The following is a 14,528-nucleotide window of genomic DNA, read 5'->3' on the forward strand; positions in this document are numbered from 1 at the left end:
AAACAATTGAAAAAAAAAAACGGCGCGAGTCCTAACATAGCTATTAATTTAACAACACATATTCTCTTCTATATTCATAGCTTAAAGGTTTTTTTTTGGGGGGGGGGGATCCTAATATTCTTTTATAGGTCTGATTAACTATAAATAGGTCTGGGATCTGGGGAATAGATATGATGAACGGCAACTACCCAGTGATAGTCACCTAATCGAGTTTTACGTAAATCTAAATCTTAAATCTACAACACTTTGCCTATTTAGTCTATTTACTCTTTCACTATTGTCTAAGAGATTGAGTACTTCAACATTTGGGTGCCTTTCAAGGCGAGTCAAGTAACTTTCACTGAACCGCGTAATTTCTTCACGCACTGTGGGCACTTCAAGGCTATGGTGAATGTCGTCATTACGCACGTACCAAGGAGATTCACTAATTGTTCGTAACACTTTTGATTGAAACCGTTGAATAATTTCGATGGAACTGTTGCTAGCAGTTCCCCATACTTGAATCCCATAAGTCCACACAGGTTTTAAAATTTATTTATACACTAGCACTTTATTGTCTAATGATAACTTAGATTTATGGCCTAACAACCAGTAAAGTTTCGAAAATTTTAAGTTTAATTGTTTCCTCTTGGACCAGATGTGTTTGCGCCAGGTTAGCCTTCTGCCTAAGTGAATTCCCAGGTATTTCACTTCGTTTGCCTGTGGAAAACTGACATTGTTCATTTTTAATGCTGGACAAGTTTCCCTTCTTAAAGAGAATGTTACTTGAACTGATTTTTGTTCATTTACTTGAATACGCCACTTTTGTAACCAGTTTTGTATTTTATTTATACTATTTTGTAGTCTGTGAAAAGCTACATTTGGGTCCACGTCTGTGGATAACATTGCAATATCATCTGCAAAAGTAGCTATGGTATTTTTTCCGTCGACTGGTAAGTCCGCGGTATATATCAAGTCGAAAGTTGGACCTAGAACGCTGCCCTGACGTACGCCAGATTGAATAGGAAACAATACAATAATATGTACTTGGAAGATGTTGTTTTAATTTATAGAGTAAGCCATACTTTATCAAACGCCTTGCTGACGTCAAGAAATGAAGTTGTACAATTTTTTTTTTCTTGAAAGCTTTTGTTAAGTGTGTTAACTATTCGATGCACTTGTTCTATAGTTGAATGTTTCTCACGGAACCCAAATTGGTAGTCCGGTATGATCTGCCACTCATTCACTATAATCTTTAATTTTTGTAGAAATAATTTTTCAAAGAGTTTAGATAGTGTTGCTAATAAACTGATAGGTCGATATGATTTGACTTCGTTGATTGGCTTTCCTGGTTTTGGAATTAGAATTATCTGTGATATTTTCCAAGTACATGGAAAATAGCCCAGTCTCAAAATCGCATTGAAAATATTACGAATCATGATTATAGCATTTTTTTGGTAAATGATTTAAAATTCTAGTTATAAGATCAAAACGTGGTGTTTTTTTTGGGTTTATTGTTTTAAATTTCGTTTAGAGAAAAAGCCTCTATTGGTGGGGATAATTGTAGAGGAGCACTCAAGAACTGTTCAATTTCTTCGTCGGGTGCATCTAGTGAATTGGAAAATGTTTCTTTCAATTCTTGAGCAAAAAGATCAGCTTTTTCTTTGTTGCTCCTTGCCCATGAACGTTCTTGATTTCTTAAGGGTGGAAGAGCTTGTAGCGGTTGATTGCAACGTTTTGTAGCTTTCCAATTTTCTTTAAATTTTTATAGCAAGCGTTTTAAATTTTGTGACGCTCTGTTGAAGCTGTTTTTGTCATTTGGAAATATTGTTTGCTGTCAGATTCTTCTTAATTTGCACTTTTCTGAGATTAGCTGCCTAAAGTTTTGTGGGAGTAAACTTTTAAACTTAAGGCTTTTAATACCAGGGGTGGATTCTCTGGCTGCTTTTTGGATAGTCATTGTGAGTTTTTGTACAGCTAAGTCAATATCCTCTTCTGATTTTAACAGCATTTTTGAATTTAGGTTATTATCGAAATGCCATCAAAAGCAGTCCCAGTCTGTGTGACGGTCAGTTTAAGACGCAGCCCCTCTTTTTTGAATAAATTCATTGTATATTGATAATAAAACCGGCGAATGGTCGCTGGTGAGTTCGTCGCATGATTTCATTTGCATGTGTGCTTTAGACATATTTTTCACCACAAATAAGTCTAACAGATCGGGTAACTTATTTAAATCGGATGCCCATTAAGTTCGTTCACCAGAAGAAAGCTGGTTTAGTAAGTTTCGTCCTTTCGGATATATCAATCTCGACGCCCAGAACGTATGTTTGGCGTTATAATCACCACCGGCGATAAATCTGTTACCAAGATTACTGAAGAAAGTTTCAAAAGTTTCTTGGCTAATTGAATGCCTCGGTGGACAGTAAACGGCTGACACTGTTATTGGATCAACCCAATCCTCAACAACTACGCTTGTAGCTTGGATTTGCTCAGAAACATGTTTTTCCATTTCATGATGTTGTATATTTTTTTTTATAATAATTGCTGTTCCCCCTTGAGCTTTTCCACTTGGATGTTTGGTGTCATAAACGCAATAATTTTTAATGCTTAAAAAGCTTTTCGCAGTTAAGCGTGTCTCAGAAATTATTGCTATGTCAATATCACGATCTATGAGCTATTATGATCTATTAACCATTTTATTTCATTTTGCCAATGACAGCTGTTAAGAGATTAATCATAACACTATTCTGTTTCATTAAGTCACGAAACATTTCTTTAAGTTCTAGAAATGATTCTTTCTTTTTTGAAAGTAACGAGATTTTGTTCTTCGTTGCGAATGAGGTGGGGTTGTTCATCTGCTGGCCTTTAGTTATTTTGATTAGCATTTTGGGCTGCTGGCCTTTGGTTATTTTGATTAAAATTTTGGGCTGATTGGGCAAACGAAAAATTTTCCCGGATGGAATTTGGCGTAGTTGCCCGGGAAGTTGTAATGGGTGTGTCAATTTGTCGTTTTCTTAATGCAGGATATTTCTTTTCTAATATTTTTTTGTAGACCTGACAACCTTTGTAGTTATCCATGTGATGATCACCACAATTAACACAAGTAGCCGGTTCATCAAGAGTTTTCTTGGGACATTCACTAGTGGGATGATCACCAGTGCACTTCACGCATCTGAAGGTCCTTCCACAGCTGTTTTTTGTGTGGCAGAATCTTTCCCGTTTTCGGTTTGGTGGCTCAAATTTGACTATTTTGTTGCCAAGTTTGTTGATCGAGTAGATTGACTTGTTATTAGGATCATTTTTTAAGTCGATAAATAACGTTGGCAGTGGTGCCTTCGTTTGACTATATTTTATGTTGGAGACGTTTTCAACAACGTAACCCAGTTCGGACAAATCTTCAATAATGTCTTCAAGCGCTGTGGGGCTGTGAACATTTCTTAAGACTATACGGAAAGGACGTTCTTGTTTAAATCGATGAGTATAATAGCTTACATTTTTCGATCGAAAAGTTTTTACCATATCCTTGTAGATACTGATGTCATTAGGAATGATTTTAATTTCTTTATTAAGCACTTTTACGGTGTATTTTTTGTCAAATCCGAAGACACAAAGATCCTGTTGTTGAAATTGGTAACAGTGGTTACAAAGATTGATTGAATCGGTTTTTGGTTGTGAAATTAGAGGGTCCCGCCTCCTCTTCTTTCTGTCTAACTCTACGCTCACTCGGCTCAGGTTCACGTTCATTTTTCTTGAGACAACAGTAAAGTCTTTATCTTGCCATGATGGGGGTTGCTGGCTTGCAGGTATGGTATTTATGGGCGTAATGATATCAATATTATTCATTTTCTTAGAGTTTTGAGATGAGATGCTTAACCTTCTGGATATGTTAGCATATTCTTTAATATAGTTGTCTGTATTACTATTGTAAGCATTGACGTTCGCCCTAATTTTTAAGAATTCTGGCGTCTTTTGATGGTTTGTACTAACTTCTAGAAGATCATCAAGGAGTGATTTTGATGTCTTGCGAGAACATATTAAAGGTGGTCTAAAAATTAAATTTCTGTAATCATTTGGCATCCTTTAATGGGTTTATGCAGGCCATATTAGTATAAATTCACAACAATGAAAATAAAATTTCAAAATAAAAAAACACACTGACCTCATAACAAATTGATGAACTCAGCACAAATATATTAAAAATGTATTTTAACACTATTGCAAATTTTTTTCAAATTATTTATTTAACTATTGCAAAGCTTTAAGGTGAAGCGCGACACTGAGTCTGTAATTAAATATATATTTAAGATCCGTATCCGTATCTTCGGTTCTAGACTTTAAAACCCGTTTCCGTATCCGTGGATATACATTTTAATAATCCAGCACATCACCAATAAAACAAAATTCAGAAAAAAAATTTAATCATGCTCGAGTTACTACAGATAACGTTTTTGTTTTTGCAACTTTGCAAGCTTCCCATTTCCTTAGTCACGGTTAAGTCGTCATATTATTGAAATTTATACTTTTTAGCATGTAATTAACCCACCAAATCTTGATCTGACTTGCTTGAGTTAATTCGTGTATCGATTTTTTTTTTACTAAAAGTCCAAGGAATTCCCCTCCCCACATGTTAATCTTCTCCCTTACTTTTACTTTATGAGCTCCCTTACTTTAAGTTTATGTGGAATTTTTCTATCGCACTAGTAACCAATTTAGAAATTTTAAATTCTCCAAAACTACAGATCCACCAAAAAATAACTATTTACAATTTAAAATGTTGTACAATTTAGAATGACAATGTTTTGTAATATGACAAATATACGAAATGATAAGGATTTTTATTCCATTATATTGTTATTTTGCCTATCAAGTACCACAAACATCATGCCAGCTACAAACACGCATACATACATGTATGTAAATGTTACAGATAAAGTTGATTATTAGTTAAAGTTGACTTAAATTATATGCCAAGTATACTTGTGGTTACAAACAATATGACCACAAAATGTTCATTACTTACTTTACTTACTTTGTCTACAACCACATTTTATAAACAAAGTTGATTATAAACACTAAGTTAAGAATTTTGTTTCACATTGGCTAGTCAAAGTTGTCTGTATCTAGGGAAAGTGTATTCTGGACTGATATGAGTTTGTGAAAGTTGATTCTTACTAACTAAATTTCAAAAACTTTTAAGAAAAAAAAAACGATTTCAAAAAAAAAAAAAAACTATTCCAAAATAAATTAAAATGCACTAAAAAGTAAAAAATAACGATAATGTAATTACAATTATGGTTGTTTTTGGAGTCGGTGTATCAACGAATTCATATTTTTAATTCATTCCCATTCTATTGTAAATAAAAATATTTAGCTGTATTTGTTCCAATCATTAGGAAATTGTTTGAAAGTGTTTTTACTTTATTTCAATATAACACGGTCAACTTCGCCATTGTCATTATTTTAATTTTTTTCAATGTAGGTTAAGTGAACTTTGCCCAATAATCAGCTTTGTTTGTAACATATATATATATGTATATACTGAACTGAAGTTTTATCCGTACATATTAGACTAGGGTTTGGGGTGTTGTTTGGTAAAATGTGTACGTATACATTTCACTGTTAGTGATGATACAACTGTTTTAACCAAAACCACTCACTGACGTTTGTGTTGTCATGTAGAACCGACATTTATAAACATCATTCAAAACATACCAGATATTCACTATCATGGGTAGATAGATAGATAGTCTGATTCAGATGTCCTTAGCTATCCGAAAATATCAAATGTTTTCGTTAAATGTGTAATTTGATAATTAACGGTTTGTATTTTGATAACTAGCTGTTTCTTAACCAGGAAGTATTTGGCCAATAAAAAGGGGATGTAGTTTGCCAAAATAAATTCCTTAACTTTTATCATTTCTTTACTTTTTTTTATGTCTTGTGCAAGCTAATCTTACAAGCTCAATTTGACCCACTACGCGATCTCCGATTAACTTGAAATTTTGCAAGCATGTTTATCTTGCGGGCAATAAAGTTGCAACAAAGCTGTATATTATATAAATTGGATGGCATTAAAACATATTAATTAATAAAATAAATTTACTTTTAAATACCTAATATAATGTACAGCAAAGTACATCATTTGATATACGCTCCCACCATCTTTGATCTAATTTGATATGTAAATAGGATGTTTTTTAGTTTTTTATAAAAAATTTAAATGAACAATTGAGCTAATTGTTGAAATACTCTGTATAGACGATGTTGGATATGACTGCTTGCATTATTTTAACAACAAATTTAGGACAAATTTAGGACGGCCTTCCGGTTGCCGTTTGTTCTTGTTTAATAGTTTTTAGAATACTTTATCATCTTTTTTCAAAAAATTTGTATAAGGCTCACTGTTTTGAAGATATCTACAAATTTTCATCACTATTTATTTTATAGTTTTGGGGAAAATGGACACAAAATTTTTATCCTTATTTGCTCTCACTCTAGAAAACAATGAAAAATGTTTCAGACAAAAGTGGTTTATTTTTTGAAAAAGGAAAAATTTTTTACGTTTAAACTTTTATTCAATCTCTAACGATTTACAACATGTGTCCTACGGCTCAATTGACGTATGTTGCTCATTTACGAACTCAAACTCACTTTTAAAGTCCTGAACACGTAATCAAAATTTTAGCTTGATATCTTTTTCAAACTTCAAACAAAAAAGTCCTGTCAGTCCCTTATGAGTCATTCATGCATGTCTAATTGTAAAAGCTTGAGGCTGTCAGAATCATTCTTGAGATTTTAATTTGTGCGAATTAACTTTTCTTTTTGCACAAAAATAATTAAAAAAATATAATATTTTTAGTAGAATCAATGTATACAGTTAATATCGAACAATAAGTAATGCATCGATTAACGTATAAAAATAAGTGCATGCCTACGTGCACTATGTGGCGGAAGCTTATATACTTGTGAAGAATGTTCTAGAATAATTAGATATCGATAATTAAAATAATGGTTATTACTAATGTTTTTATATATGAAACAGATAAAATTGCCGAGCGGTCTGAGGCGAATTTAGCCGTTTAACTGCGTAGACTAAGGCTGCGGGTTCGAATCCAGATACCGGCGGAGTGAACAATTATAATTAATTGAGGCGGTAGAATTGATCACATTGTCAAATGTGATTTGACCTACACCAAAAATTTAATTGTAAAAGCATATGTCTGAAAAACGGAGGTTAAACTCCATTATTATTATTTATTATTTTCTACTTGTTATTTGTAATGAAACAAAAACAGTCCAATTTCGTTGATCACGTCCACTCATATTGTAGGTTTTGAGCTCCTGGGTAAGGAATAAATAGTTGCTAAACGTTCCGAAAGGCAAAAAGTATTAACTTGTTGACCCGCTCCAACAATTATCCTCTGAAAAGTTGTTATTATGTACAATCAAGGAGCTGACCCACTGATAGTATATAAATAACACCAAAACGCATAAATGTATAGTGAAAAATTTACCTTTGTTTGTTAACCACGGAAAACAAGATTTTAAAGTCTCCCATTCATTTTAATAATACTGATTAATACAATTAAATTTTTTGGACAGGCGGTTTTCTCGTTTACAAACTATATATGGTAAAGGTAAAGAATAACTTTCTTCTGTTCTATAACTCAAAAAATAAAAATATTAAATTAAGTTTTTTAGTGAGTGGTCACATTGGTTCTCGTGAGAAGAAGGACTTCAAGTCAAGTCATCTTCTCTATTTTTCTCTAACAACTTGATTCTTTTCCTTCTTTTACTCTTATTACTTCTTGTTTGATGGTAGCTTCCCTATTCTTCTATAACTACTTGTTTAGATATTTACCTTACTCTTATTACTTTGTCTTTGATGTGAACTTCTCTATACTTCTCTTACTTTTAATTTTTACTTGTTTATATCTTACTTTTATTACTTTGTAAATCTTACTTTTATTACTTTGTATTCTTGTGTTTGTGTTTAATGCTTCTCTAATTTCCTCGGATCCATCATATTGAGTTGAATTTTTTCTCTCCATGTAGGTTAGTTTTTTTTTCTCACACTTTATATTTATATAGAAATTATAAAACATAAACAAATCAATATTTTCATTTTTATCTATTACGTTAGTGGATTAGTCAGTCATTATAAAAAAATAATGAATATTGAAATCCAAACCCTCTTGATTAAATTATAGCAGATATCTGGATGTGATACCTAAATAAAGATTGTCTCCTACACAGGAAGACAGCTACACAGGATTATATTGATTGGGCCATTTGGAGCTGTTCAAGCAAAGCCGGAAAATATTTCACGTGGATTGATTTAAGCTGCGCGAGTTCCTTAAAAAAAGATGTATTTTTTTGTGATAGTTTTCTTATTCCTAGAGCTGGACGGTGAGTGTGGAGATGAATCATCGCCTAATATCAGTAGAAGTATTATTAAAGTATTAAGAAAATTAAAACAATTGTGACTATATTAGTTTTTCAATAACATTTTATTTTCAAGTCTAACAAAACTTTTATTCTCCTTAGATTGTTCAAGATCACCCCAACCCCAAATTGCGGTTGGATGTGAACCATCACCCGTTCGTTGAATGCGCTTTAGTATCATATCATTCGAAACAGTTTTCATATCGTAAACCCAACCAACTTTAGCAAGTAGGTTTAATATCACCACTATGGGAGTCATGTGCCAGCCACCTAATTCACTAGTTCTATAATCCCATGGAAATGTATGATGATAGTTATGCCAACCTTCACCCATAGCTATCAATGACATAAAAAAAGAATTGCGCCCACTGTTACCCCTAAAAAGGAATTAAAATCAATCAATTAAGTTCGTATACAGCTAGCATACATTTTTTGACTTATTTGCAACAAATCAAAAATTCAAAAAGGCGGATATTGAGAGACTTAAACTTTTTGAGTTCTGGAACTAGAAAACATTCGATTGCTCTGTTGATGAGTGCCTACCTTCTTTCATACTTGAACTACCTGTTAACCCACTCGCTTCGCTGGGGAAACAGCAATTTTAAATACAAAGACTATTGCGTTATAAAATTTCACTTCATTTGCCATCACATATCCCCACTAAATTCTTTGGTTTTAATTATTTGGTGCGGAGTCCTAAATTTTTTCCCGGAGTCCTAAATAAATGAATAATAATTTTAGTCGTTAATTTTATGTATCTTTCTATAGGTGTATCTAATCTTCACACCTTGAGGTTAAATTTTCAAAACTCTTTCCTTAGGCTCTTCTATAGTGTCAAAAAGCCAACTTATTAATTTACATGTTTCTTGCCCCAGAAGTTTGGCTGTGTGTTGATATTGTCAGTCTATCAGTTATTCCTATTCATTATATAATAAAATTTCACACCCGCTACACTGGACATGCAGATATTGGACATAAACAACTACAACTGAAGTGATTGAATATTAGAACATACTGTCCATGAGAGGAAAGAAAATATTTAGAATATATTTTATAGAACCGTACTATTAGTAGTTTTGTATCAAATACTTGTTCTATAATATTTTATTTTGTAATAAAATCTTTTATTTAGAAATCTGTAAAAAGACGCAAGTTTCTAACTACAATGGTCTCGAGTTCCTCTGCCGGTTCGAACTTCATATATATATATATATATATATATATATATATATATATATATATATATATATATATATATATATATATATATATATATATAGCTTTATAACCAATGATTCAAATTTTTTGTACAGCGACAAAATGTTTCCAATTTTCGATTATAAAGAAGCATTCCTTGCTACTGCTGGTGAGAATAATACTTAAAATTCTCTTTTGTAAATATTCTAAACCACATGAAGTTAAAAAACCTTAGTAACATGACGTTACAGAAAAGGTTGATCTATATTTTTCTATACAATTATTTACATGGGTAAAACTATATAAGTATTGACTTGGTACATATACGATATGGCATCTTCTTTTTAACCCCTTTGGGTAATAATTTCCAAAAATCTCTTTTTTGTGCACACTTACCTCATTTAAGAAACATGTGTACGAAATTTCCTGCTTCTAGATCTAGCGGTTTCATTTGAGCGTTAATCGATCAGCCAGTTTTTTCGAAAATTTCGTATGTGACAATGTGTGAAGGGCAACGAATACGTCACTGTTGAATACCGGACGAAAGTTAACATTGCCGGAGAATCCATTATCTTATTATTAGAGCATACAAAAAGGTATATATTCCTTAGCTGTGCTCTGGCGGGACCAAAAACTTTTAAGGATTACATCTACATGAAATTTTGACTTGTGACAAATAAGTCCTAATAATGTTTAACTTTATATCCAAAATAACTGTTATTTATTCGAGCAAAATCATCAGTTGTGAATACTTTTTGTTTTTGGCATAAATTAAAACATACATACTTTTCGTATGGTTGGGTACCCCAAATATGTGCCCAACTATTTGCTAAACATGTTGAATTCAGTACAAGTATGTAACGCAGGAATATATAATACCAAGGAATTATCGTTGGTAAAAGAAAACACAATAAAAATAACAATGGGTAATAATATCTAAAAAAAAGAAAAAAAGTTAATTTATGCATTCCTTAGGGCATTGCTTTGTCAAAACAGTACAATATTTCGCGAGATAAAGCCCAAATACTCTGAATAATTTTGAAACTAAGGCACGATGATTCGGAAATGACAAGATTCCTTTAATCTTTCCGTTAATATTCTTTGGAGTATTCATCCTTTTAAGCACTTGTCGACCGATTTTGCCTATTTTTTCACACTCAGAATAATGTTAGCTATGAGATCACGAAGTTGCAGAATTTTTGAATTTCTGAAAAGTTCGTGATTTCGAGGATCAAAGCATATTATAATCATTGTCTCTCCACATAATAAAAAAAAAAATTCATTTTCTTTTCGAGATAGTAATATTAACGTAAATTGTGAAAACTGAGAACTTTAGCATTAATTATCTCTTGTTTTAAAAGGTAAAAATTTCTGAAGCTTTGTATTTTAATAGTAAGCCTTATTCTTAGCCTGTGAACAGCAATTCTTTAAATTTTGTTGAAAAGTGAGGTTTACCATTGGTTGAGTATAGGAACTGCAAATACCATGCTGGAAATATCTTAAGCGTATTACAAAGTTGCAAACTTTGTAATACGTTTAAAGTAAAGCAAAGTTTACCGATTGCGATGGAAATGGTTGTAAGAAAAACGAATCTACTGGCCGGATACATCTGGATCTAACTGCGATCTGGATCTAAAAATAAATTTGTTTTCGAGGAACTGGTATATTTGCGACCTTTTGGTTGACCATTGTAAATTACAAAGAAGAAAACTGATTTTAACGAGTAAGATGTCATTAGAGCCGTTCAAGACCAATAAAATAGAGACCAATAGAGTATATTTAAAGATAGTCCTCTCAACGAGGAGTCTGAAAATATATAACTTTATGTATATTGTTTCCTGATGTCTGCTAGAAACGATGCAATAAACTACATTTGCGTTTTTGTGGAAGCATATTATCTCAAGTAATGTCAACAAATGAGTACGTCAACAAAAGTGGTTACAGGCTGAATAACAGGACATCAGAATTTCAATAAAAACGAACATTTTGGACGTGGCCGCATTTATAAGTTATGGTAGTTGATCGGTATTTATAAAATTTTAATAATTCAAATAAAAACCTTTATTTTTGTTCTAATTAGTAATTCAATTTAGTATCAAATGCAAAAACAAAGTTACCTAATCTGAAATCTTATAAATGGATCTTTTTTCAAATCGGACATATCAATCAATTTTCGTTTTGCCATATATTCTGGATGTGGTTCAACAATTAACCAACCGATATGAGAATAAAAAAATCCACGTCTTGAATTATGTGGATCAGCATCCGTATCCAGAAATTTATGATGCATTCGATGGTTTCTACACCATAGGTAAAGCGACTCCTAATAAATTTAAAAGATCTAAATTAAAGTTCGTACTACTCCAGTACGAAGTGAAATTTTGAATCCAACTAGGGGATTCCGTTTCCTGCCCAAGCCTTATCCAAATCTTTGGGCGTTTTGGTCAAGCTCAGAGCAAACTTTATAAATTAAGTCTTGGTTTGTCAGCACCCTCTCAAGACTTAACAAAATCTAATGAAACCAGTCTTGATTTCAAGATCGTGGTAGACACATAGAATGTTATTTTTTTTGTTACATATTTAAAATAGGTTTCACATAATTGTAAATATAATTTAGCATTAACTCCACCATTACCTGAAATGCCATAGTTTGTAAAAGCATAAAAATTAATTTTAATTGCCACGTTGCTTTATATGCATGATGTGACCATAAACGATGTGCTGCAGCAGCTAAAGAAAATCCTGATAACCAGCTGAGGACGTACGCTGAAACAAAGTAGTTTTTTAAAACAAAGCTTGTTGAATGAATCTTCCCAGCTGATTTTTTAAATTTTATTCATTAGAAAAAAAATTATAATTTATGTTTATAATATTAGCTATTATTCAATTAGCATTTAAGAAAAACATATCGTTAATTTGTTAAAATTAAAAACCATTAAATAATTATCTGAAAGGTTTGGTCAATTTAATCGACAAATGTGGTCAATTTTTTTCACAGACACAGAAGAATGTGAGATTCCAGAAATTTTGATCTTTTACATCGCGAGATAAACAGTTGCAAAAATCGCAATTTCGAGGGTCAAACCATGTAAAAGTGACTGTTCTCCTAGCTATATTTTACGATATAAAAAAATTCTTTTGACAGAATTTTAAAAAAACGTTTTTAGAAAAAAAACATAGCAGCACGTCGTTTTGTTTTCGAGATATTAATTTTGACATAAATTGTCAAAATTGGGAACTTAGACATTAATTACCTCGTAATTTTAAACAGTCAAAATTTCTTAATGTTAGGGATAAGAACTGCAAATATCAGGCTGGAAATATATTAAAAAAATTAAATTTTTGGACCTAGGTCTAAATTGGATTAATCTGACTTACCAAAAATATTTGTTAGTAATTTGGCTGACGTTAATGACAAATACATTCCATAAATTGCTTGGATATGGAATAATCCAAACAGCACTATATGAGTCCAACGATATTTGTATTTTCTTTCTGTCGGCGAAGTAGTACCAGACAACTCACGAATATTATCTTTTCCATTTAATACACATTTAACTTGCTTTGGATTACGTGACATTTTCTACAAATTTTTCAATTCAAATTTTTTCAATATTTACTGTAAACGATTAATACCACCAAAAACATTCTGTAAAAAACTAGTCTCGATGGAGCTGCTTGTTTATGTCTAAAAAGTAAGGAAATTTAGACCAAGTCGTGCCAAGTCTAAGGTTTCTTACTGCGATTTCTTTATTATTATAGTTAATGTTGTGTGACTTGGCCGTGGACGTGGACGTGGTCTCAGATTGGTGCAATAGTGTCATGGAGCACCTGGTTTTGTACCCTTCAACTTGTGTACCCTTCAACGGCCAAGTCACACAACATTAACTATAATAATAGAGAAATCGCAGTAAGAAACCTTAGACTTGGCACGACTTTGTCTAGATTTCATTACTTTTTAGAGATAAACAAGCAGCTCCATCGGTACTTGGCTGGTTATTTACATAATGTTTTCGGTGGGATTTCACTTCTTTTTGTAGAAACGTGGGCATATTGATTTTTTTTTTTTGGTCAACAGGTACTTCAGATCTTCGATTATCCTAGTTTTTTTCCAAATTTCTGCTCTCTGAGCTTATGGCAAGTACTAGTTCTATTCTGATATCATGAGTGAGTGAGTGTCATAAATGCGAAACTTAGCTTTCGCTTAACTTGGGAATTAAATGACTTACAGACTTGAAATTTTGAATTTTAAGTATGTGATTATAGCTTACTGGGTGACGAAAATTTCTGCGTTCTGGTCTTATCCAGTAATGGATGGTACGGAAGTGTTTTTTCGCGCTCGACTTGGCGGGGGCACGGTAGTGCCCCCGGATCCCCGGATAAATTAAAAACTTACAGAAATCTGAAATTATTTTGTAAATTCAGATATGATACATACCAGTTGACATATCGGTCTTGTACGAAACAATTTTCGAAATAAATTTCTTTCAAAATTTCTTTAGATGAAACTACACAAAAATTAATTTGGATCAGTAAATTTCTGACGTGAAAAAACAAATTTATACAATTAAATAAAATTATAAATATTTTTAAAGTAATAAACTGCTTACTTATCGATTATTTTATGCTTTTAAAAAAACTATTAGGACAACATTTTTCATTTATCGTTTTTGGCTTTTATATGATGCAAATGATGCATACATTTGACATCATCTACGTACATACAATTGCGATGCCATTTAAGTGGATAATTCTAAACTCTATCTCCCTTATCACAGTATTTTATTTTTTGTAAATATTTATAATTAATAATAATAATAATCATAATATTAATAACAAATTTATTTGTTTTCAAATTTTACAACTTTTTACAAAGAATTCCTAGACATTAAGCAAGGAAAACAAAA

At 31.9% G+C, this 14,528-nt stretch overlaps 2 protein-coding genes across 2 annotated transcripts in view; one reads left to right on the top strand and one right to left on the bottom strand.

Annotated features, from left to right (window-relative positions):
• LOC123299607 (ice-structuring glycoprotein-like) overlaps positions 1–14,528 on the top strand; it is a 489,510-nt gene that overhangs the window by 354,311 nt on the left and 120,671 nt on the right. The window lies entirely within an intron of this gene.
• On the bottom strand, positions 1,499–13,201 carry LOC123301436 (acyl-CoA Delta-9 desaturase-like). The gene is made up of 7 exons (XM_044884174.1): positions 13,000–13,201; positions 12,257–12,387; positions 11,739–11,944; positions 10,408–10,557; positions 8,507–8,801; positions 7,943–8,054; positions 1,499–1,734 (listed from the first exon to the last, which is right to left on the bottom strand). Exons 1-7 carry the CDS (start codon positions 13,199–13,201, stop codon positions 1,499–1,501), a joined length of 1,332 nt encoding a protein of 443 aa, XP_044740109.1.

Source organism: Chrysoperla carnea, chromosome 5, assembly GCF_905475395.1.
Source record: "Chrysoperla carnea chromosome 5, inChrCarn1.1, whole genome shotgun sequence".
NCBI classification, from domain to species: domain Eukaryota; kingdom Metazoa; phylum Arthropoda; class Insecta; order Neuroptera; family Chrysopidae; genus Chrysoperla; species Chrysoperla carnea.